General features: G+C 37.1%; 1 protein-coding gene across 8 annotated transcripts in view; it reads right to left on the reverse strand.

Moving 5' to 3' along the window:
• Positions 1–25,484, reverse strand: part of FANCC (FA complementation group C) — an 86,262-nt gene that overhangs the window by 46,922 nt on the left and 13,856 nt on the right. For 6 of the 8 annotated variants that reach the window (XR_004305707.1, XM_015849278.2, XM_015849279.2 and 3 more), the window contains exons 2-4: positions 22,895–23,068; positions 19,531–19,615; positions 16,720–16,814 (exon numbers count right to left, since the gene is read on the reverse strand). Coding sequence is in view for 7 of the 8 variants with exons in the window: in XM_015849279.2 (XP_015704765.1) it covers positions 16,720–16,814; positions 19,531–19,615; positions 22,895–23,068 (354 nt within the window). In the remaining variant the exon portion in view is untranslated. Of the gene's footprint in view, positions 1–16,719; positions 16,815–19,530; positions 19,616–22,894; positions 23,069–24,126; positions 25,073–25,484 lie in introns of those variants that run through there. The other 2 variants (XM_015849277.2, XM_015849276.2) reach the window with 2 other exon arrangements.

The following is a 25,484-nucleotide window of genomic DNA, read 5'->3' on the forward strand; positions in this document are numbered from 1 at the left end:
ACCAGCACATCCAAACTGTTTTTAAACACATTCAGGGATGTGTTGCAGTAGGCGTGCACAAACACTCGGGCTGCGACATGACAGGACCTCTCCTGCTCTGTGACTGGATAATATTATGCATAGCTTAAGGTGGCGTAGACGAAGTAGAGCCTGTATATAAACAAACACCACGAGGCAATAAAGAGCCATTTTTCACTGTTCATGAAATTAGTGTCTGTATGTAGTTATTAGCCTTGACCTGGTAATTGGTCACTTACGCAAAGCAGAGCATGAAGAACGTGTAGTCTTAGATTCTACAGGGATGGTGACTCAACCACCTCCTTGGGGAGAATATTCCAGTGCTTTCTGTTTCCAACCTAAACCTCCCCTGGTACAACTTGAGGCCATTTTCTCTTGTCCTGTCACCTGCCACCAGTGAGAAGAGACCAGCCCCACTCTCACCGCAAGCACCTTTCTGGTATTTGAAGAAAGCATTAAGGTCTCCCCTCAGCCTACTCTTCCCCAAACTAAACAGCCTGAGTTCCTTTAGTTGCTCCTCACAGAGCATTCTCCAAGCCTTTCACAAGCCTTGTTCCCCTTCTTTGGACCTGCTCCAGCATCTCAGTGTCCTTTCTGTATTGAGGTGCCCATAACTGAGCACCGTACTCAAGGTGAGGCCTCACCAATGCTGAGAACAGGGGCAGGATTACTTCTCTATTCCTGCTCACCACACCATTCTGCATACAAGCCAGGATGCCACTAGCCTTCTTGGCTGCCTGGACACATTGCTTGCTCATATTCAGCCAATAATCCATCAGTACACCAAGGAACAATTTCCATCATGCAGCTTTCCAGTTAGTCCTCCTCAAGCCTATAAGGTTGCCTAGGCTTGTTGTGACCAAAATGCAGGACCTGACACTTGGCCCTACAAAGACTCACACAGTTTACCTTGGTCTATTGATCCAGTCTATTCAGGTCCCTCTGTAGTGCCTTTCTGCCCTCTAGCAGATCAACATTCCCTATCAACTTGGTGTTGTCTGTGAACTTATTGAGTGCACTGAATCCCCTCATTAAGATAATTAAGATGTTAAATAGGAGTGGCCCCAGTACTGGGCCCTGGGGGATACCACTGGTGACTGGCCACCAACTGGATTTAACTCCAGTGACCACAACTCTTTGGGCCTGGCCATCCAGCCAGTGTTTCACCCAGTGTATGCCCATCCAAGACATGGGCAGACAGCTTCTCCATGCGGATATTGTGGGGGACAGTGTCAAAGGCTTTACTGAAGTCCAGGTAGACCACACTGACAGCCTTACCTTCACCCACTAAACAGGTCTCCTTGTCACAGAATGATATTAAGTTTGTCAAAGAGGATCTAACATTCATGAACTCATGCTGACTGGGCCTGATCCCCTGGGTGACCTTCAATTGACCATGTCTTTCAAGATTATCAAGATATCAATACAAGGTAGTCAGGCTTTGTTGTTGTTGATGTTTTTAATTACCAGACTACATGACAAATTCTATACTAGTACCTGTATTTGTATAACAACTATCCCAGAATTTATGACACAGTTTCAAAGACATTCCAAGGAACCAAACAAAACAATTTGTTTTTGGAAATCTCACAACACCCTCTCTCTAAAGGATTTATGATTCCTAGTGTCCTTGAAAGCAGACATTAAAATCAATATGAACAATTTCTTTTAGATGGAAAAGATCAATGGCTTCACTGGGATGTGCCTATCAGACTTGATATTAATTAGGGTTTCCCAGTGACACTGTCACACACTTTTTGCTAATTTAGTTGACTCTGTAAAGCAACAAGTAAGTCAGGATGGAACAGAAGGAGATGTCAGCTTTTCTGAAGAATATTTCTTCTTAGTATATTATCTTTCAAAGTGAATTGCCATTGTTATCTGCAAAGAGATTACTAGTAACATTTAACTCAATATTATGATCTATATGAATTTGTTGGAATTCATACACCATGAACACCCAATGGTAAATTTCTCAAATCTATCCAAGTAACAGGTTTATTTCCAATCTTTCCATCTGGTTTGACAGAAACCAAATTTTCTCCACTTTGCTTAAAAAAAAAAAAAAAAAAAAAAAAGGGTATAATAAAAAATAAAATCTTATTCAGGGGAAGTATTAGAAGTAATTTCTCTTTGCATTTTATCAGATTTTGAAATGAGTATTTCTTGTATGGCAGTGATTTAAAGAGTCTGTACATCAATTTTGCTCTCAAGTGCTCCTAGTACTGTCAGATGGTCCACTGTTTTAAACACAGGTCTAGGATACAAGAGATGTCATTCTACTTCCAAATTGGCCTTGAAAATACCTCAAAACTATGTAATCAGTTACAACATTAGTAATGAATTAGATCACCTTTCATACAAAAACATAAAAAACATAAAAAGCTGTATGACACATTTTATTTCTTTCCTTAAAGAGGTAGCATCCTCACTTCAAAAATTACTTCCCTAATTGTTTGGCCACAGTTCTTGGGAAGCAAAGTAAACACATTGCACTGATGTGTTTAAAGCTAAGTTCTTTCCCCAGGGCTTTTTTGCTTATCAGTTTTCAGCAGCTCACTCCAAACGAAATGGCTGCAGATAATTTTTATTAATTTTTTTCTGTAAAATCCTGCCTGGAGGCGTAACGGTTTTATTGTGTTCCATGCCATATAGATTAAATTATTGACAATAAAAAACAAACTGGTTGGGTATTTCTAGAACCTTTTTAGTATGAGATAAATAATTATGGAGAATTACAGTGGCTAATCATATAAATGACAAGGATTTCTGCTCATACAGACTGATTAAAACATCAACCACTTATGAAACCAATTTTGTCAGTAGGATGCTAGTGTAACACAATTCATATTACTTCCAAGGACTTATCTAATCATAACAAAGTCCGTGACTTTTAATTTTGCTTACAGGACCTCCTGCTCACTCATTCCTAAATTCCAGGAAAAAGACAGAAAATTAGTTTTCCACAAACCAAAACCGAGAACAAAATATATACAGCACTGTATGTATTTAAACATAATATAGGCTTCAGAGCAGTATTTTACGTTAAGCAATTTTTTTTTCTAATGAATTTACACAAGCCTCAATGTTTAAGCTAGGGGAAATTATATAACACGCATTTCTTAACAACTTAATCATAAGCAAAATGTGAGTGTGTATTTCATAAGAGTAAAAAAAAAAAAAAAAAAAAAAAGTAGTTCTTTAACTACTAACCAATGATAACCTAATTAAAATCTCCAATTTCTGCTGTAAAATTCAAACATATCTCAAATAGACAAAATGCCATAAACACACACACATTTCAGCAATCAGACAGTCAACACAATCACTCACCATATCAAGAAGAGTCTATTCAAGTAACTACAGAAAGGTTTGCACAGACTTAATCTTCAACATAACTTTCATCTTAAAATATTCCTTCCTAATTTCCTGGATCAGGGCCAAATTTTTTAAGTATAGGATGAGGTAGCACCTTCTTCCTACATTTCTTTCTGACATTTAATGTCAGGAATTTTTTTTTTTTCCAGCATAGTTTGTAGATACACATTCTTTGCATTTATGGGATGGTTTTCATTAATTGAATGTCTATACCAGAACATTAAATAAAACTGCTGGCCACAAGCACTTGGCTAGGTTTTGTTGGAGCTTATTGTTCTTATTTGCATGAAGTGGCACTGTGAAATCTGCCCACATCTAAATCTCCATTAATAACCATGAAAGACTAGCTGATAGTAAACAAGTTACCCTGCTAAATACTCCTACAAAGACAAAGGTTTTGGCATTTGAGAATTTGATCAAGTTACAGAAAATCTACAGGCTTAATATTATTTAGAGATTTATATACATACATATACACATATATATGTATGTATGTATTCTTCTGCAAATTAATGCCACCAGATGTACAGGACCCATTAGCTTGCATGTACTCCTGAACAAGAAAGCGTGGTTTCTACAAAATTCTCCACACCATACCTAATGCAACAGAGGCCAATTTACTTACCTTGCTTTCTACAGCTGTAATTACAATTTGCTTTTTAAAAAAATAATAACTGCAAAAATAGACAGAAAGAGCATGAAAACCTACACAAAAAGCTTACTGGCAAAAACAAACAAACAAACAAACAAACAAAACCCAAAACAGTCAAATAAGTCATTCAGACTGATACAATTCTTTAAACATTAATGTATACTATGAATGCCATTCATCTTGCTGATACATGCTGCTCATTAAAAAGATGACTTTTCCTTCTGATTCTTAAAATCAAAGAAAAGTGTTACATTCTTCCATACAATTCAAAATGAACCTGATCCTATTTTCTAAGCAGTATGCAGTAAACAAAATTATGGGAGAGGGGGAGGGAAGCTTCACTGTTGTTCTTTCACCAGTTTAAGCTCAGTTAACTTCTGTGAGGCTAGCACAGGAAAAACATGTTGCACCACTACTGTGGCTAAGACCACACAACTTTTTAATGGATGAGTTCCAAAGCCTAAATTCCATCTGCAAATCACTAACAAAACCCTTGGAAATCTTAGGAAAAAACTTAGAAATTTGGGGCTGGCAAGGTTTGAGGCTATGCTTGGCCTCAAACAGAAAAAGCAATTTCAAATCTCCTCCTTTCTCTTCACTTTAAAAAACACCCACCTAAAAAGTGCTATTATCCTTTGTATTAGGGAGACTTTTGCTTTTGAAATAAAACACACATTTACACACACTAGTTTACAAAAGGAAATTCAATACTTTTACCATAAATCTCTTTTTTCAGCCCTCTGGTTTAAGTAGACGGAGATTCAGAATCAATTTCCCTCTTCCCCCCACAAATTTCAAAAGCCCAAACACAAGATTTGCACACAAGAATTCTTCAAATCCATGAATAAAAAGAAAATGGAAAAAAAAAAAATAGTTCTTTATGTTTAGGAAGATTGAATGCATCATAATGTTTTACTTTTTAGTCCAAATATGTGACTTCAGTAAGTACTAGAAACATATAACTTATCAGTAAATCATCAATAAATATTTATGCTTGAAATTGGTTTGTGTTACAAATAACTCGGAATGAAGTTTAACAGAAATTATTTTTACTCAGTTATTTTTGGACTCAAGAAACGTCAAATTGTTTAATGTTAAGGATGGAAAAATGTTCTTGAACTTTTTTCACAAAAATACGTAGAACACACATATAATGATGATACAATAATAGACAGTCACTAATTATAGTAGGCTGTTTCTAAAACCAACAGAATTTCTTCAAACTAACACATATTCTTTGTCACTAACAAATCATAATCTTTCCTAGAGCCACTTGGCACTACTGAAGTGCTTTGAGGAAGCTGGCTGGCTGGCCAGCAAATCGCAACATCTTCTGTTAAAGCTCAAGCAGCCTTAGAGAAAAGCAGAATCCTTCATTTCTTATTTTGAGATACTTAGCTTTTGTTTACTTTGGCGTAAAAGCCAAGAAATTATTTAAATTTGTTATCTTGGCATTGTTAAAAGAATTATCATTTTGGGAAGAAAAAAAAAAAAAAAGCATAGAGGTCTGGTTTTCCCCCAGCTTACACATGTTATCATTCTATTTCTAATCAGAAGAATGTGGTAATATGACCAAGTACTGCAAATACTTTTGCATCCTTCCAAGCAATTATGCATAGTTGGATAGAGAATATCCAAATCAACTTAGAAAGTTGATTCACAGAAGAGCTAATGAGAAGGCTAACTGACAACTTAGATGAATAATCTTCAATTGTTCAGAAATCACCTAGACCTCCTTTAGGTGACTTTTCAAAAAGTGAAGGAACAGCAGAAAAAAAGAAAAAAAAAAAGAGCATCAGTAAGCACAGTAAAACTTTGGGACAATAAGGATCAAAAAGTTGATTATGCACTCTGTCTAATAAGCCATCTTAATTCTTAAAAGTTCTCTATATGATGAGCCAAAATGAGCCAGCTCCAAGCTCTTCTTACCTGAACTTTTCTTGTAATCTTCAATCACACTTTTGTTCTTTATAAAAAACATTGTTTTAGTACATATACTAGTGCAATTCTTAATTATATAATCTCCCTCCATAAACTGTTTTATTAAAGTTACAAGGCCAACTTGTCACTTTGATTCACGGGTCAGTGATGTACTCTAACCTTACAGAGAATTGTGCTCTTTAAGGCAAAATTAATTAGCAACTGTAAGAGGTAGATATGTCAAATGTTAAGCATGTATTATCAACTTGCTCTAAAAAAATAAAAGGTAGCTTTTAGAACATTCAGCTACATTTTTACTACAGAAAACATTTTTGAACTCTCAGCAGTATAAAGTATGGATCTAAAGCCTGTAGAGACATGGGTTTGAACAACAACAACAAAAATGTGGAAAATAAAACTACAGCCAGAAAAGCCTACATCTACATCTAACAAAAATGAGATGTTTCTATTAACATATGTTTGCACCAGTCAATGGTAGAATAACCTATGGTCTTTCTTTATTTCATGAGCCTTAAATTTCCTTAAAAGAAAAACATGGTAGTAATAAAGAAGTAAATCATATTTGCATAGACCAGGCATGGAACAGATCATGCTGCTAACCTTACTTTTCCCACCTGTTTAATGACAAATATATACACTGCTAGAACACGTTACTGAAATAGGCAACAACTTATAAAAGACATTAATAAGCTTTCAGTAAATAAGGTTTTTAATTTACCATTATAGCTTTGCAACTAAAACATGATTTAGTTATCCATGAAAACTAACTTCACATTTCACTGATCCTACAGCAAATCAGAACCTCTTCCCAGTATTCCTGAAAGAAGCAGATCTCAGTAGGTGTGTATCCAATGTAATTACACATACTCACACAGCTGGTGCAGCTGAACAAACACATTAAAGAATGATCCCAAAATTACTCCATCTCTGGCCAACATATTTTGCGTACACACATGAGATACACATCAAGAAATAAGAATAAGAACATCAGCAGCTTGGAGAAGCCTGTTTCCCTTTCCAAGTTGATACATAGAACACAAACAAATTGCAGAAATGATGAAGAAAAGTGCCTTTATCACTCATTATTCCCTCAGGCCATGCTGCAAAGCAAGTAGACTTGGTTTTCAAAATGAATTTTAACCAGTAATTTAAAAGTTGAAAGGTCCCATATCACATTAGGAATTCAGTAAGTCTTCAGGCTATAGTCAATAACACCAGATCTTCAAAGTGTGTATATATCTCATTTAACAATCTTCTGCTCTCTGTTTAATTCAAAGGAAAGCTAACTTTAAACTAATGTTATCCAGAGCAAGAGTTAAGATATTTCTTTTACACTCATTTATGTACTTGAGTTATTTCCACAAATACTTCAACACCACGTAAAAACACATCAAAATACATTTTGACTTTCATGTTCATACAGTTATATGACAGAACTGCAGTACTTGTGCTCAACCGCAATTGATTTGCATACTCTGGAATGGCCTGTAAACACTGTGTATGTATTTGCATGACACCAGCTTTAGTCATTTAAATATAATTAGTGAAATTCAAGATGCCAAGTCAATACACATAGGACACTAAGAAAGCGAAATCCGGCCACAGAATCATGGAATGGCCCAGGTTGGGAGGGACCTCAGGAATCATGAATCTCCATCCCCCCGCCAAAGGCAGGGCCACCAACCTCTGTGTTGGTACTGCTCAGGGCTCCATCTAACCTGGCCTTGAACACCTCCAAGTATGGGGCATCCACAACCTCTCTGGGCAGCCTGTTCTAGCACCTCACCACTCTCATACTAAAGAGCTTGTCTCTGACACCCAACCTAAATCTTCTCTCCATCAACTTAAAAGCATTTCCCCTAGTCCTGCTGTTATCTACCCTTTCAAAGAGTTGACTGCCCCCCTTTTTGTAGTCTCCCTTTAGGTACTGAAAGGCTGATGTAATCGTCACCCCGCAGCTTTTTTTTCTTCAGACTGAGCAAGCCCAATTCCCCCAGCCTATCTTAGTAGGGGAGGTGCTCCAGTCCTCTGATCATCTTCGTGGCCCTCCTCTGGATCCTCTCCAACAGCTCCCTCTTTCTTGTACTTGATCCAGATCTGGACAAATCACTCCAGGTCCCACAGCAGTAAACTGGCTCCCAAACACCTATATTTTTTATTATTTGGTTGGAGTAAAAATTCTGTGCTAGCACTCAAAGTAACCATAAGTCATTTTAGAGAAACAGTAAGAAAAAAATCCAAACACTGAGCATAGGAACAATGGGAAAGGGAAACAAGGAATATAAAAGTTAAAAAAATAAAAATAAAAATACACATCGTACAGTGTTTTATGTAAGAAATAACTTCTTATGGTCAGAAAACAAAATAAATGAAGTTTTTAAAACAGCATATATTTTAAAGAAAGAAAACTTTCTGAAGAATGTATATATTATATACTATTGATTTGCTTCTAGAATAATTTACTTGGTAGAAAACATGGCCCATATGATTATGGCTGTCAGAAACAAGCAGTCTAGAGAAGTGGTGAAGAGAAGCTATACTTTCTTAAAACTGAAGACCTTGAAAGACTGGAATGCTGTTTACTTCAGTTCTTTACAACCGCTGTTGCACAGAGAATCAATTGTCAGAAATGTCTGCAGACTGTGACCACCCATGCTATGGCAAGTACTATGATTAGACTTCTGTGTTCAAGTATCTGCCAGCAAAGTCTGCTTCATTCTGTAATTATTGTTCTGGAAGTCTTATAATGTATTGCATATGTTGCAACAAGTTCCTCTACATTATCCAACAAGAAAACCACTGAACAGTAATTGCAAGTTATTTTGATGTGCACAAGGGGCTCAAAATCTGAATACTTTAAATATTTGTACTTTAGGTTTGTTAAAATATTTTGCCTTACAGTACAACCAGTGTCATAGTGAAGGTAGACTGACCACCAAAACAGTCACTTTAATTTTCTTATCAGAAGATACAGACTGTCACATCACCTCCTCACCTTACATTTTTATAATAAGCTTTACATCTTTAAAGAACAGAGGCTATGTGACTTGTGGATTTGATACACATCTAGAGAGCAATAAATTATTACAACTCCCTGTTTCTTTGTCATGTGAATACATATATTGAAAAATCTCCAAAGATTCTAGATTTAAATGTATTACCAACTTACCCTTTTTCCTTTAAGAACACTCAACAGTTCATAGTAACAGTAAATTTCAGAGAAATAAAGTCCTAAACATCAAAGTAAGTTGCAATTTCCTTAGCAGAAAATTTTATTTCAAACTTTGTTCTTTGCTTCATGTAGTAGATCAAATTTGAAACTTGTATTCCAGACATTCTCCTGATGTGTGGTGTCCTATCATCCAAAATTAAGCAGTATGATGCTGTTGCCGGAGGCACAACACACAGTTGTTTTTGCATTCTTCCCTACCAAATCTATGAGGTAGGCTGTACCATTTCAATAATTCTGCCAGGAGTTGGTTGCACAGATGCCCCTGCAAAAAGAACAGACTGTCTACTGGGTATAAATATGAAGAGTTACACTGAACAGAATGCCACTGCTGAACAAAGGAGGGAAGAAGGATGTACCAGAATAAGGTTGAATGAAAAAAATTCAAGGATTGGGTAAAAAAACACATTTGTCTCACCCACTCTAGAAAACTTCATGAGGAAAAGTCTTTAGATCACATTTCATATTAACCCTTGATTGCAGGCAAAGTTAAATTCCACATACAGTGACTAAGGAAAACTGCCACAAAGACTCCAGAAGAATGAGGGGGAAAATGCAAGAGAGAAAAATAAAAAACAAAAAACAAAAACTAAACAAACAAAAAAAAAGAGTAGGAAAAGTGTAAACAAGATATCTACTGTATCTACTATCATATGTTGTTCGTTTGAAGGAATACACTGCGATCTTTGTAATTTGTAATGTTCCTGATGATTATTTGCACAGGTCAGGAGAGGAATGACAACTTCCTCTTCCAAACATACAAAAAATATAGATAATAATAATAAAAAAAAAGCTGTCAGATCCTTAAAACCACAAAATTGAGTCTCAGAAAGTGATCAAGTATCTTTGAACTACTCTGGCCTCCAGGAGACTTCACATTTTCCATATCTACCTTGGAATCATGCCCCTTGGAACACAGACCTCCTTCTTCCCACAACCAGTGGGAAAAAGAAAACAGATCCCCAGTCCATTCCTCTCCTGCTCTCTTAAACTGGCATTAGCTTCTAATTATCTTGTGTTTCATCTACAGAAGAAGTAGCGTAAAGTAACTATTTACTTGTCTTAGTCTGAATATTACTAAATTAGAAGGGAGCAACAACAATAAACTTTCAAGCACAGTATGTGAAATAAAACCACTTTAAACATTATTTTCTATGAAACATTATTTCTCCTTTATTTTCTCAATAATAACAGATGAATTATGCTCATAATATTCAAATATTTGTTTAGCTTTTAATTTCCCACTTCATTTTTAATCTTCTCCATGATACCTTAAAATTACATCTCCTAGAAAAGCTTTTAGAAAAGCCTTTCAGATTTGCTTTTAAAAAGAGAATAATAAATTGAAAAAAAAGAGTTACAATGCATATAAATGTTATATTTGCATTAATCTTATCATGTTATTTCCTAATAACAACATTTTGTGAAGCGTTCCTGCAGATAATTAATCACGTTAACCTCCCAGTAAGGTCCACAGCTGTTCTTTCAATGAAGGAAACATATATTCCAGCCCTAGATTAACTGTGCATAAAAGGAGACTGTATTTTTCATTGCTTACCTAAATTACCATGCTGCTCAAAATGTATGGCATGTACATGAACCTGAGTTGCTGAGGCATTTTCTCACAGTTATTTGCCTTCATAGAAGAAAACAAACTTCTTGAAATACCCACTGACAGAAAGACTTCCACAAAAAATCCTGTGGAAACCTAAACATCTGGTCATAGGCATGAGCTATTATGAAGTGCTGGTACATACTGCAGTTATGTTCATAAGGAAATTTGAAACTGGCGTTTGAAAATCTGAGTGGTAGAAAAAATAGCTTATTTACAATATATATTAATCAAAATCACTCTTACAACAGTCTGCAATGCCTAAAAACTAGCCCACTGGTCAGATGGAATCAGGGCATCTAGAATTCTTGTGTGGACTTCAGTTAGGCCAAGGAGAGAATGCTTGGATGTTCTTAAGGTGAGCTTCACCTATGCTGCAACCCACCTTCAACCACACAAAATGCTCATTAATCTACCAGGATAATCCCCACTCTTTAGAGCTTTACTGCAGCACAGTGCATTTTTCATAGAAACATCCATTCTTAGTCCAAGTTCTGGGTAATAATGACCACCTGAGAAGCTGATGGTCACCTATGCTCCAGACCAACTCTGATACAGTGCTGAGTGCTCAAGAGTTCTACAAAGCTGGCTCCTCCTGGTTTTGCCTGGGAACTGCATTTAGCATCAGCTTTGGTCCTTGCCTAAGCCATGTTTCAGATACACCTGTTGGTGATACTCCTTGCTGCTCCATAGCCTGATCTAGGGCACCAACTTGCTAGCTTGACCCTGGACCTGCCTTGTAACTGTGAACTGGGCATGATGACCACTGGTCTTATGACTGGTCTGATCACTGTCATTGGATCCTGGCTCACCTTCCCCTGTGGTGCTCCCTCACATCCACATGTCTAGCATTTTCCATTTGTCTATACGGAGCTTTATCTATGCCTCCATACTCAATCTCACACATACAACGGACAAGTCTTTATAACTAGACTTTGTCTTTTGTACTCTTAGATATGACACTAAACAAAATAGTTTATCCACCTCTGAGTTTTGACTCACCAGTTTTTTCCTAATCCAGCAAACAGAAATTATCTTCAATGTATGAATTTAGATTTGTAAATATTACACTTAAAGCTGACAAGTGTTTGATTGCTACATTTATCCTCAAAGCTGTACCCCTGATTGGCCATAACTAGTTTAACATCATTTCAGCTGAAGTTTTACTCTCACAAACAAAAATAGCAAACATTTTACTGTACGAAGCAAGGCCAATGAAAGAGCAGGAGTTTTTACTCTCACTTTTGTTATGCTCAAGACATAAACAGCAGCATTCTCCCACTTAAATTTCAAGGTTGTAACGTGACTAACGTGCTACTACCTCTCTTTTTTGGAGAGAGAGAGAGATGATAAAAAGCATTGAGGATTGTTTTCTTAAATTCTGTGCAGTTGTCACAATTTTAAGAAAAAGAAGGGAAGAATTATTAGATGGCTCTGCACAACATTAAACTTACAATAAAGGCTCAGGCATCTTAAGTACAAAGGCTCCATTCAAAAGACTCTACACAGCCCATCCACACAGTACCCTTCCTCTTAGCATTGCTGTCAATACACAATTCTTTACATGTATTGTTACCTCTGTGTAAAGACCTTTTCTGCTTGTTTCATTTAACACAGAAGTTTTGACTCTTTCAAATTTGGCTTGGAGCTTCTAATCCTATGCTGTTTCTGCGTTTGGTGTTTTCTTCTTCCATATTCACAGATTTCTTTATTTTCAAACACATTGTATGCTCTGGTGAATCAAACTGACTGCTGTTCAGATGAACGACAAGGAAACAGAAGCAGTTTTCCCCATGGAGTGGCCTGAACTTGAAGATATGTTTTCTGTGTTTCACTAAGAACAACTATTAAAGAGAATTTCAGATACAGAATTGAGAAATACTTTTCAATTTTGCACTTATATCTTATATCTGGACAATATACTTAAGTCAGCTCTTCCTATTTAGAGATATACTTTCTTGTTATTCCTTGACTTACAAGTAAAATATTACATTCAGGTTTCTTGGATGCCTCTTTGATGACTCATTAACTTCAACATGTCAAAAAAATCCATGCTTCCTTCCTGTTTACAGAATATAAGCCTACGTCAGATTTAGAATTGGATTAAACACTTTATCAATAGTGAGCACATTGATAACTGCATTTTGTAACCATGACAATTCTAAAATCGAATTAAGTTCGAAGGTCTTCAATGCTCTGATCAATCATGAATTATAAAAATATCCTGATATTGACTGAGGAAGAGTTAGTTTTCACCTTCCTTTGTTCTCCAGGCTCCAGTACCTCTTAAGAATTCTGAATATCCTTGGATGTTCAAACCAGCATATTTCTATTGCTAAATTCCCTGAAGGAATTTCTGGTTTTGTTGAAGGTTGAATAATGATCTGAGAATATCACCCAGAGATCTACCCTGAGACAGGAAGGGTTTGGGTGGCAAGGTGTTTGGGAGGATGTGGGTACATATTTCTGACAATTGTCATCTCTGATAGTTTTGGAATTAATTCCTGAACAGCTGTGGAATCCTAAAGAACTGATAGACTCTGGCAATACTGAATAGTTACAGCTTGCTGCCCTTTCTGAGGTCTGATCTATCAAACAATAATGAACAATAATCAGCACCCTTAAAGGTAAAGAGAAGGAGATAAGGAAAGCGTCCTTCTCTGTCTCCTACACAGAATGAACCCACAAGTAAAAAGGACAGAAAGTGTAATTGCTACTAAATTCCAAGAAACAAATGTTCCCCCAGGTACAATGACAGCAATACTTAACACAAATACCACACAGCATGCTCATAGACAGCATAAAGTTAGCAAATGTTACACTGTACAAACTGACAAAAGGAAAAGCAGCCATAAGTCAGACCTCAGAGGTAGTAAACTGCAAGATAGCCGATACATAAAACAACCTTGAGAGCAAATATTTTGAAGGCAAATTAATCAACAATAAGACCAACAACCATTATGCAAATACAGGACTTAAACTACAAATTTGTTCTAACATACTCTGGTCAGATCTGTCATCATCTCAACTCTGAGCCCTGTGTGCAAAAAGGACTCTTGTAGTTTAACATAGTGGTCAGCTCAGAACCGCCATACCTGCTTGCCCATGTTACCCTAGCACTTGGGGAAGAGAAACGGGGAAAAACAAGCAGAAGAACTGATGAATTTAAAAAAAAAAAAAAGTGATACACAGTGCAACCCATAGACTGATGCCCAGTTAGTCCATGAGCAGTGGCAGCTTGCAAGTCAGCTAGGCCAGTTTTATTGTACCATACGGTACAATACAACCCTTTAGACAACTTGAATCAGCTGCCCTGGTTCTGCCTCCTTCCAGTTCCTTGAGCACAGCCAGCTCCTTGCTGGTAGGGCAATATGAGGAGATGAAAAGTTACTGGGTCTGTGCAGCACTTCTTAGTAACAACTAAAGCATAAGTGCATTAACATTATTCTCATTCTAAATCTAAAATACAGCACCATACCAGCTACTGTGAACAAAATTAAATGTATTCAAGCCAAAACCAGGATGAAGAATAATATAAAAATCCCCATACTACACAGTATCATAAGAACAATCATCAGGAGTATTCTGCATGTACAGAAGGGCCTCCAGAACAGGCAACTATTAGAATCAGGATATTTGGTAGAATGGTTTTGTTTGTTTCCATTTTGTGAGCTGTACTGATTTAACAGCTGCTCCTACTTTTAACTCAGAATGGAAAACTTTAGTAACACAAAACAGTTTTAATAAAAAGCATAATGCTCAGCTGTTTTTACTTCTCATTTCCAACTCCAGAGAATGCCTGTTCATGTTCATTGCATAATGTCATATTTTTTATTTTTTGTAGCCAATAATTTGGACTGAGCAGCCCAGTCTAATTTGGCCTTCCCTTAGATAAAGGACTTGTTTTTGCTTGTCATTCTCACGACAAATTTGACAAATTAAAGGCAAAACTAGCACCTAATACAAAATTTCTTAACAAAACAGCAAGATGGAATCAAGGAAAGGTTGCAATACTATTACCGTTAGTTTAATCCCAAAATTACCCTATTGTTCAAAAACAGTGAGTGAGAATATATGTTTGTGTAGGCATGCAAGCATGTATGAATGCATGGACTGGCAATCTCTAAATAAATAGAGTGCCATCTGCTGGTAATTGGAGGATTTTTTTTCTCATTTCATTAGTTTAGGTACTGCAACTCGCTTCAACTGACTCTTAACAAGGAAACAAAAGAATGGATGCTCCTGTGTCCTCTTCTCTATTCCTTTTACACTACATCTTGACCCTCTAACTCATGGTGAGTATTTAAGATTGATTCAAACACACAAAAGTGGGTAGAAAAAAGTCCCAAACCAGGACAGCCTGAAGTAGTGGTGCTGCCAATAGCAGCAGTCCCTCCCATATCTATCTCCAACTATCTATTCTTTCATACTTGACACTCCTTTTCATATCATCAAAATCACCAGGTCAGTTACATCAATCAGATCAGGCAACTGATATAGGCTAAAACAGATAGACATATTTCTAACATCCCCACACGTTAACACATTCAGTAGAACACTGCTTTGGCATAGCCCTCCTTCACCACATCATATGCATATGCTGCTGTTTATAATAAATTCTAAGACAAACTTTTCTCTCGGTAATATCTAAATGGATGTTATTTTGAATCACACGTGTCCATATGAAGAATACTTCCAATTAGTAAGAACGCATAAGAAAAGGTAGAATTATTTTTTGCATCACTTCACTTTGGAGTTCATTCAGACTTTGAAAAAAACCTTTGCTGCACAGTGAATTACAAATGCTCTGACCTCACAAAGGGTCTCTTGAGAAAAGTTCATAACAGAAAATATGGGTAGTCTTGAGAAACTCATAAGCGCATTTAGGAACTGAGGCATCAGAACATTTATGAGAACTTAACTGTTGAGAATAAGCACACCCCAATAAACAATACTCAAGTACAGTTATTTACTAACATGCATACCTAGAAAAAAAAGAAATATATAAAAACAACTAGTAATTAAGAAATGAATTAGTCACATATTGGCTAAGCCTAAAATTTTTTTTATCAATGATAGTGAGATGGCTGCTACTGACTCACTAATTGTGAGGACTATAACTGAATTAACAATTCAATTAATATTTTAATCGTATATTGGTAAGAACCCAGAGAGAACACAAAGAATTAAAACTCAAAAAATTCTGCACCCTTGTTATTCTGCAAGGTAGCATTATGCATCAACAGACTGCAGTTGTTTACACGCTTATGTGTTTTGCTAGCTCAGTTTGCCAATATATAAAGTATGATCAGATAAACTCATGTAAAACCTTTGAGTTTGACATCATCATTCCTTACATTGCTAGATATAAATTCACACATAAGCACTACCAGTTCTCTCTCCAGCCACCTTTGGATACAATTAGCTTTGGATACAATTAGTTTGGATACAGTTAGCTTCTTCATATGCAGGAGACTAAACAAAAGGGAAAAAAAAAGTGAAACTGAAGAAGGAACACAAACCATTTTCAAATCAAACTATTATATTTCTGCAGACTACTTTATTTTATCTTAATTGAAAGGTTCTTGTTTTTTTTTTCTTTTTGTTTTTTAAATAATGCTTGCTTGCCTTCCAATTTGTGGCTTTTGCTCACTGTTCAGTTACTAGATTTAGTGAACCTGCAAGGTTAAAACTTCAAAACTAGCCACTTTAAAATGCCATACCTTTTTAATAACAAAGTACTACAGATTGTGTTATAATCAGAGTGGTACATGCTTCATTACAAATTGCATGGTAGCTGTGTTTAAAGCAGTTTCTTAAAAGACAGTGTAGCACCTTTAAGTAATGAATTTAATTCAAAGCAGCCCTGGGAAGGACTCATTCACTTACTCGTATCCAGCTGTTGGCCTTCAGTTCCACAGGGTTCTGTGGTTCACTACTGTACAGACAACATAAGCACCACATAAGAGTCTTCTGGCTCTCATCTAATGAGGAAAAAAAAGCAAATATGTCTATGTTCAGGATGAAATAAGAAAATAATACCAAAACAGACAGAATTACACACAATTCTTATCTATCCACAAAAATAAAGTCCAAAATATCAATCACAACTCACAATGCTTCTATTCTGCCAGATTTCCACAACAAAGTGGAAATGTAGTTCTTGTATAGCCATTTCCTTCAACAGTATTAACATAAAAAACACCTCAAGATATCTTCAAGAAATCATTCAATCAAATACCTGAATAATATCTTTAATGATAAACAATAATCAACCATAGTAAAATAATTACTACCTTGTGCCAAAAGTCTGCACAACTAAATTTTTCAGAAGTGAGCATTTTTAAGTTTACAAAGTACAAGATCATTCATAACAACAACGTAGAACAGAGTTTTCTGTAAGAATACATTAAAATTATCCACACTTCATGAAAAGGACATTTCTGTAGCATAACACCCAAATGCTGATGAACAAAAATCCTATTTCCTAGCTGCCCTGGAGGCGTTCAAAGCCAGGCTGGATGGGGCTTTGAGCGAGCTGGTCTAGTGAAAGGTGTCCCTGCCTACAGGAGCAGGGTTGGAACTAGGTGACTTTGAAGGTCCCTTCCAACCCAAACCATTCTATGATTCCATGATCTGAAACCAACTTATGTTAACATCATAACCCTTCCAACAGTTCCAACTTAATGGCATAACAGTTTTACTACAAAAGATTACTCCTTGGCATAGAACTAAAAATATTCTTTTAAAGCCCATCATAAAATGTTACTGAAAAACACAGATATGTACGTATTACATATGTGTGTGCATATATATATATGTATATATATAAGAAAATATTAATTAAGCTAAATAGCAATCAGCTAAAACTGAAATTTCTGTGGAAATGAACACATGCACACTTACACATTCATGTTGACAGAGAGCCACCAAGAAATTCCCCAGCATTTTTAGTATTAGTTTGGGTTGCAAGACTTTTTGGCTCAAGACATAAACCTTTAGGAGCCTACTGAGAAACATAATCCCTTAGCCCACAGAAAAAGCATTGGAATTCCTTACCCAGTCTGAACTCCTTGTGTATCTCTTGTGGTTCAGGACCACAAATACAGACATCAATTTGTCCTTGGTCACGCTTCCCTCACAGTAGTGTTCTAAATATGGCTAACTTGGTCACCTCCTGCTCAAGAGTGTTTATGAAGAGGTTAATTTCCCATGGAGACCATGCTTCCTGCTGCGTGGTCAACCACAACAGCATCCAGCACCAAGACATACCTATCTAACTTAACAGGTAATCTGGTTTGAACAAAATGCAGAAGTACAAGTTTTTTCTCTTCTGAGTGAATTGAACATAATTATTTCCTTCTGCTGCAAGGGTGGCCTGGTCATAGACACATGCTTGAATAAGCTAATTTATTCAAATAAGAAATTGCTTTATATGCCCTTAAAAGTCAGCATCTGCCATAGCCACCATTATCTTAAAGGATATCTCCAGAATTAGTGCCAAATAAAATGAAAATTAGCTGAATTATATGTGCCAGCAGTCCAGAGAGATCTCAGGTGGCTCTAAAACTATATACTGGTGAAAATGGATAAGCAGACTGCATCAGGTCTACTGATGACAGAAAATCTCTGCCTCTCACCTCTAAACTCTGAAGTAAAGGATTCTACTTGGAGCAAGTAAAGTCCTCTAAATCGGATAGCTTGCAACCATGATTCACAAGGGAAAGAAAAAAAAAAAAAAAAGCCCAACAACTTGAAGTCCCTTCTCAAAAACTGCCATAGAAGTATATATTTGTATAGTGACTTATTTAAATATCTATGGTTCCTTCCCAAATCTTACTTTCAGATGGAAAGTACTAACAAACACGTCTGTCATTTGCTTTGCACATTCTGCCTGTGTTTGAAGTTGACTGGAACAAGATAAATCCAAACCAGAAGCTCTGCTTGACCTAAAAAACTCTTCCAAGAGATTGCAAAAAAATTGTCCTTTTCCATATTTCTCAACAATGAAGCATGAATTAGGAGAGAAAACATGCAATTTTTTTTTTTATTTTTTATTTTATTTATTTAATTGCAGTTGTAACTGTGGCATAAGATCAACAAAAGATTATTTCCAAGGGCGGATGAGTTCAGAATCACTTGTCTGGTCAATAGTAGATCATAAGACATTTAACAAAATCTCAGTTTGTGTTAAGAATACTACCACTATGTATGAGGTAGCACGTACAGTTTGCTCCCTTCTACCAGTTTTCTTGTTCACTGCTTCTTTCATCTCACCTGAACGTATAAATTAACAGTAAAAGACTTTTGATTTTTCATGCCCTATGTCATCACTTCACCCTTTTTATTTTTAATCTATGTATTTTTGCAAGTTTAAAAGGTAGGAAAAACACAAACAGAAACAAATCTATGAAAACAAACAATCATGATATAGTACTGTTTCTCATTATTTTAAAAAAAACAGGTATCAGAAAAAATATTTTTTCTCTGTTAACCTACCTACTCATTTTTCTAGATTTTTCTATGGCATATTTTAACTAACTTGGTTAACAGTTTTATTTCAAAATTTTACTTAAATGAAAAAAGAAAAAAAGCTATATTTAAACAGCAAACTCAAAGTATATGCCAATCTATATATTTTTTTTTCTATGTCCTAAGGAACAAAATTCATGTTAAAGAAATATAATTACAGGTTCTTACCATATCCTATGACAAAAGGATTCCAACAAAGCCTTCCTAGTAACTGGCCAATTAAAGGGAACTGCTGAATTGCTACAATTGAATTCTGTTAAGACATAAAAACAAAAACATAATAAACACATTATACATCAACAGTAAATTAGGAGAATTGTTCATGACACAGATTACGTTGAGAGCAGCTTGGCAGAGAAAGACCTAGGGGTCCTGATAGACAAGAAACTTAACATGAGCCAGCAGTGCGCTCTGGCAGCCCGGAAAGCAAATGGGATCCTGGGCTCCATCAGGAGAGGGGTGGTCAGCAGGGATAGGGAGGTGATTGTCCCTCTCTACACTGCTCTTGTGAGGCCCCATCTGGAGTACTGTGTCCAGGTGTGGAGCCCTCAGTACAAAAAAGACATGGAGATTTTGGAAAAGGTCCAGAGGAGGGCCACAAAGATGATTAGGGGGCTGGAGCACCTCCCCTATGAGGACAGGCTGAGGGAGTTGGGTTTGTTCAGCCTGGAGAAGAGAAGGTTGCGGGGTGACCTCATTGCAGCCTTTCAATACCTGGAGGGAACTTACTCCCAGGAGGGGAGTAAACTCTTCGAAAGGGCTGATAATAGCAGGACTAGGGGAAATGGTTTTAAGTTAAAAGAGGGAAGATTTAGGTTGGACGTTAGGGGGAAGTTCTTCACTAGGAGAGTGGTTAGGTCCTGGAACAGGCTGCCCAGGGAGGTTGTGGATGCCCCGTCCTTGGAGGTGTTCAAGACCAGGTTGGACTCTGGGCAACCTGATCTAGTAAAGGTGTATGTTTGGTGGCCCTGCTAGGCAGGGGGGTTGGAACTACATGATCCTTGAGGTCCCTTCCAACCCGGGTCATTCTGTGATTCTGTGATTACATTCCCAATGATTTTGTTATGAAATGCTCTGGAAGGTAAATGCTAGCAGGTAGGTGATAAAAGAAGAGCTCTGTGATATCAGCTATAGCATCATATTTCAAATAAGTTAAAGCTTAAGTAATTTCCTCAGCTAATGTTCAACTGTGCTAGAAAATGTATTAATTCCCTCATGTGCCATAATCATAAAACAGCAGTGATAACCAAGATTCTGTGATAAACAAAATCACAATTAAAATTGCTTTTGTTGGTCCTCATCAATATTCTGCCTCATGGAGTTTCTGAAGAAATTCACATTCATCATGGCAAAAAAAAAAATCAACTAAATATCTTTCTGTTACTTCTTCCTGCCTTCTTTAAATCAGTTTACATCTACACAGGAACAAACTGCCATTTAACTTTGAACTGAGGAGAAAGCAGCTTTACTAAAGTAGTAGGCATTGTATTTATATACAATCATGTGTAATCAATCTTATTTTTCCATTTTTGTAACTTCACCATCTAATAAATGAAGGCTTTTAAAAATGGGGCTGTGCTGAGATTGTAAGTAGCAGGAGCGATAACCATCTCCTGTTGTGGTAATAAATTCCTTACATTTGTCTCACATTTGGGGTTAGCCCTAGACTTTCTGGGGCCATACTTGCAAGGTCCATTTCAGGCCAAGCCTCAGATTACTTGAAATAACAATATTAAAACAGATTTCTTTCTCTCCTAAGGAAAAGACGTATTCACGGGAAGAAATACTACTAAAATAATCCTGCATTTAAAAATTTAATTTGGAAATACTACTAAAAGAATTTTGTATTTAAAAATTAAATTCAGATCAGAAATAATAATGAAAAAAAAAAACCCCACAGCTCTGCAGTCTTTACAGAAGAAAAAGTCAGCCTCATACCTTAATACAGTATTTCTATAGCAATTTAAGATGACTACATTCACTGAAAATCATGCTCAAAAAAACATACACAGAACTAAACACAAAAATAACTAAATGTATTTTAAAAGGAAAAAAAAAAAAAAAAGGAAAGCACTCCAGTAACTGATAACAATAATTATATTACAAAACAGGACAGCTACCAGCACGTGCCAATGGTCTGACTGTACCGCACATGCCACAGTACTGTGGTTAACATGACAGAAGATTCTGAGATTTTAAAGTATCAGTTACAATTTTGCACATGAATGTCCCTAAATAATTCCGTTTATCACCAGTCAAGCAGGAAGAAGAAAATCCTGTTTATTATAATTTATTTTAAAGAGTTATTTAATGAGGCTAGAGCATTAGCTGGGAAACATCACAAGATGACAACCAATCAAGAATTCACTGTCTGTGCTCAGACAGTTGTGATGGGTGGCAAAAAGTCCAGCTAGAGGCCTGCATTTAGTGTTCCTCAGGGGTCAGTGCTGGGTTTGTTCTTGTTCAACATCTTCACCAGTTATGAGTGGATAGTGTTCAGTCTCAGAAGTATGTTGATGATACAAAGCTGAGAGGAATGGTTGACACACCTTAAGGCTGCGCTGCCAGTCAGTGAGACCTGGGTAGGCTGGAGAGCTGGGCAGCAACAAAAGTAAGTGTAGTCTTGCTCCTCAGGAGGAATAATTGCATGCACCAGTACAGGTTGGGGGATGACCCGTTGCAGAGGAGCTCTGTGCAGAGAAGGACATGGGGGTCCTGGTGTACAACAGGTTGCCTGTGAGCCAGCAGTGTGCCCTGGTGGCTAAGAAGGCCAATGGCATCCTGGGGTGTATTAAAAGAGTGGGGCAGGCAGGTCAAGAGAGGTGACCCTCCCCATCTGCACTGCCTTGTTGAGGCCTCATCTGGAGTACTGTGTCCAGTCTGGCCTCCCCAGTACAAAAAAGATGGGGATCTCCCAGCAGGAGTCCAGCGGAGGGCCACAAAGGCCCTGAGCACCTCTCTTATGCTCTTATTGACTTATGAGAGCATAAGTCTGAGTAACCTGGGTCTGTTTGGCCTTGTGAAAAGCAGACTGAGAGAGGATCTGATCAATGTCTATAAGGTGGGGTAGGCAAAAGGACAAGGTCAGGCTCTTTTTAGCTGTATGGTGATAGAAGAAAGAGAAATGGCCACAAACTAAAGCATAGGAAGTTCTGCACAAACATGCAGAATTTCTTCACTTTAAAGGTAACAGAGCACTTAGAACAGACTGCCCAGAGAGGCTGTGGAGTCTCTTTCTCCACCTGAACCCCATCCTGTGCAACCTGCTCTAGGGAGCCTGCTTTGGCAGGAGGGTTGGACTAGATGATCTCTAGATGTCCCTTTCAATCCCTAAAATTCTGTGAATAAGTTCCCCTCCCAATAAATCATGGGAACCATAAGTGTGTTCCTATGTTACCTGGGACTGTTTTCCCAATTTGTTCCTCTGATCCAGTGATACCTCAGGCCAGAAACAGAAGCCTCTTAGATTGCTTTTTTGACCGAGCATGGCAGATATTTTCTGAGGCTGCCTTTTCTTTTTAAAGTCACTTACCATACGTTTAAGCATTTCATAAGTCTGATGTAGAAACTCCAGCAACTGGGGCAAGTGAAGACAGACATCTTTCTGGGATTCAGAAGTAGTAGCCTGACCCCACTCAATAGCTTTATCCAACCAAAATCTGAAGTTCAATTTAGGCACTGTAGTATCCTGGGCCATTCCACGATGCTTTATAAAAATAAAAAGATTAAAGAAAAAAAATTACAACTCCAAATCAGGCATAATTAAACACTGGCTTGAGACCATGAATGGGAAGAAGGATTTCTGCTAACTTATGTTCAAATAAAATGGAATCACAGTATTACATCTCCTAAGGGTGTGAATTTGCTTTCTGATAGTAGTAGGGTAACATAAATACCCTGCTGAGACAAAGTAGAAAGACTGGCACGGTGATTAGTAAACTACCCTAGAATATACCAGCTGTGTCTCAAGCTTTTAATATCTGAATGTATACTGTATACCAATACTTAAAGAATACTACAATAAAGTGAGTAGATATTTATTCAGAATGTTTTTAATGACAGAAAAACTAAAAATGACAATTCCAAGACAAATGAAAATACTAAAAAAAGTCTAATCAAAAGGGCTAAGGTGGAGTGAGCTGGGGCAGTAGCGAGGCTTTGCTTGTCATAAGCTCTGCATTTGTTTGTTATCTTTAAGTGCAAAAAGAGCACCCTCCTTGAAGGAAATCAATAAATTCAGTACTTTCAATCTGATTCCCTTATTATTCAAAGTAGAGTGAAAAACAACCACATGCAACTTCTGAATAAAAGCTATAATCTATATTCAGTTGTACACTTCAATGCAAAAGCTGGGTCTTGGAACAAAGAGAATTATTGTCAAGCAAAAATGTCATCTAACTAAATTTCTCCAGTAAAAGACACAACCATTTATTTTTCTGACTTTACAATATTTTTCCTTGGCAAAAGAGAGAACAGAGCAGCACATGCTACACCAGTCTTTATACGTTTTAAGTACTGTATAATCAACAAGTATACAGAGAAGTTAGGCTGGTCTTTGGAGAGCATGTAGCAGGTAGGATTATCACATTAGGAAAGGATAATCNATTAAGCTTTTCCTTTTGCAGAACAGCTTTTAGGGCTGTATAATCAACAAGTATACAGATACATAGCTGACAACTATACAGAGAAGTTAGACTGGTCTTTAGAGAGCGTATAACAGGGAGATTATTATGCTGGAAAAAGAAATAAATGGAAAATGCTCACCAGTGTTGTAGATTCACAAGAAAAATCCAAGATGAGTGATCTCACAAAAGAGATCCTTCCCCAATGGCAGTCAGCCCTTAAATGGGGGGTCTAGGAGAGGTGCAGCCAGGCTCCACCCCTTCTGGTCACACAGGTGAATTGCCTTCACCTATACTCCCACAATTGACTCATTGCTCATCTCAGGTGGTCAAACAAAAGTTCAGGTTGTGATTCAGCAGTTCCTGTACAAGTAGGAACAACACATATGCCAGAAGAGCAATTGAACTTTTGCAGGTATTCAATCATTGATCCCAATATCAAAATTGTAAAGACAATTCTCATTTAATGCAGATGTGATGGCTTTCAGAAATGAACTGTTGCCTATCTGGAGACAAATTCAGACACTCATAGAAACAAATTAAATCAGAGAATATTCATTTTCTAACTTACAGACACAAACCTACAAACCAAAAAATAAACCCTATCAGTAGCACTGCAAATACAGCTTTATACAGTTAAGTCTTCATAATCACAACTTAAATATCACGCTATTCCATGCTAGAGAAGAAAATGAACACTATTAATAAACTCACTTAGTTTCTAACAGTAATAAGTATACATCCTAAAATGAATGTCAACTATTACTTGACTTTGAATACTTTTGGGGGGGGTTGAGGGGGAAGCTGATGCAAAGCCGTTGGCTTGACAGGTAGTTAGATCTACAGATAACTCAATGACGTCTGTATCTGTGACAGGGAAGGAGAAACAAAAAAGGAAAGGAATAATAACAAATAATGAAAAAAAGAGACAGCAACAATCATCTGAGGAGGAAAGTTAATTTTGTAATTAGAATAGCAGAAATACAAGTTAATTGGGATTTAAGCTAATAAACCAAGTAAATGAGAGTGTGTCCAAAACCAAAGGCCTTACTCTAATGCTGAATGCAAGATGGCTAGGGAGTGTGCCCCGGTGGCGCAAGTGGTAGGAATGCTGCATTGCAACACCGGAGGCCCTGGGTTCGAATCCCCCTGTGGCGCAAGTGGTAGAAGTGCCGCTCTGCTACACAGAGGCTCGAATCCCGGGGGCTGGACTCGATGATCTCTAAGGTCCCTTCCAACCCGCACGAGACTATGATAGGGAGCACATATTGCCAAGACAAGCAGTAAAAGAAAGGGCAGTTTCATGACACATGAGCAGTTTTATCTTTCCCTCTATACAGAAAATGTAACTGTGAAAGCCTTCCGGGAGATGGAGTTGTTCTTCTCTTCAGAGAACCAGGTACCCCAAGCTATTGACAGTTCACATAACTGAAGCATTAACTCTTCACCTCCCAGTGCACTACATGATGTCATGATGTGGAATACCAATCATACACATCA

The sequence above is a fragment of the Coturnix japonica genome, chromosome Z (genome assembly GCF_001577835.2).
Source record: "Coturnix japonica isolate 7356 chromosome Z, Coturnix japonica 2.1, whole genome shotgun sequence".
Lineage (NCBI taxonomy): Eukaryota > Metazoa > Chordata > Aves > Galliformes > Phasianidae > Coturnix > Coturnix japonica.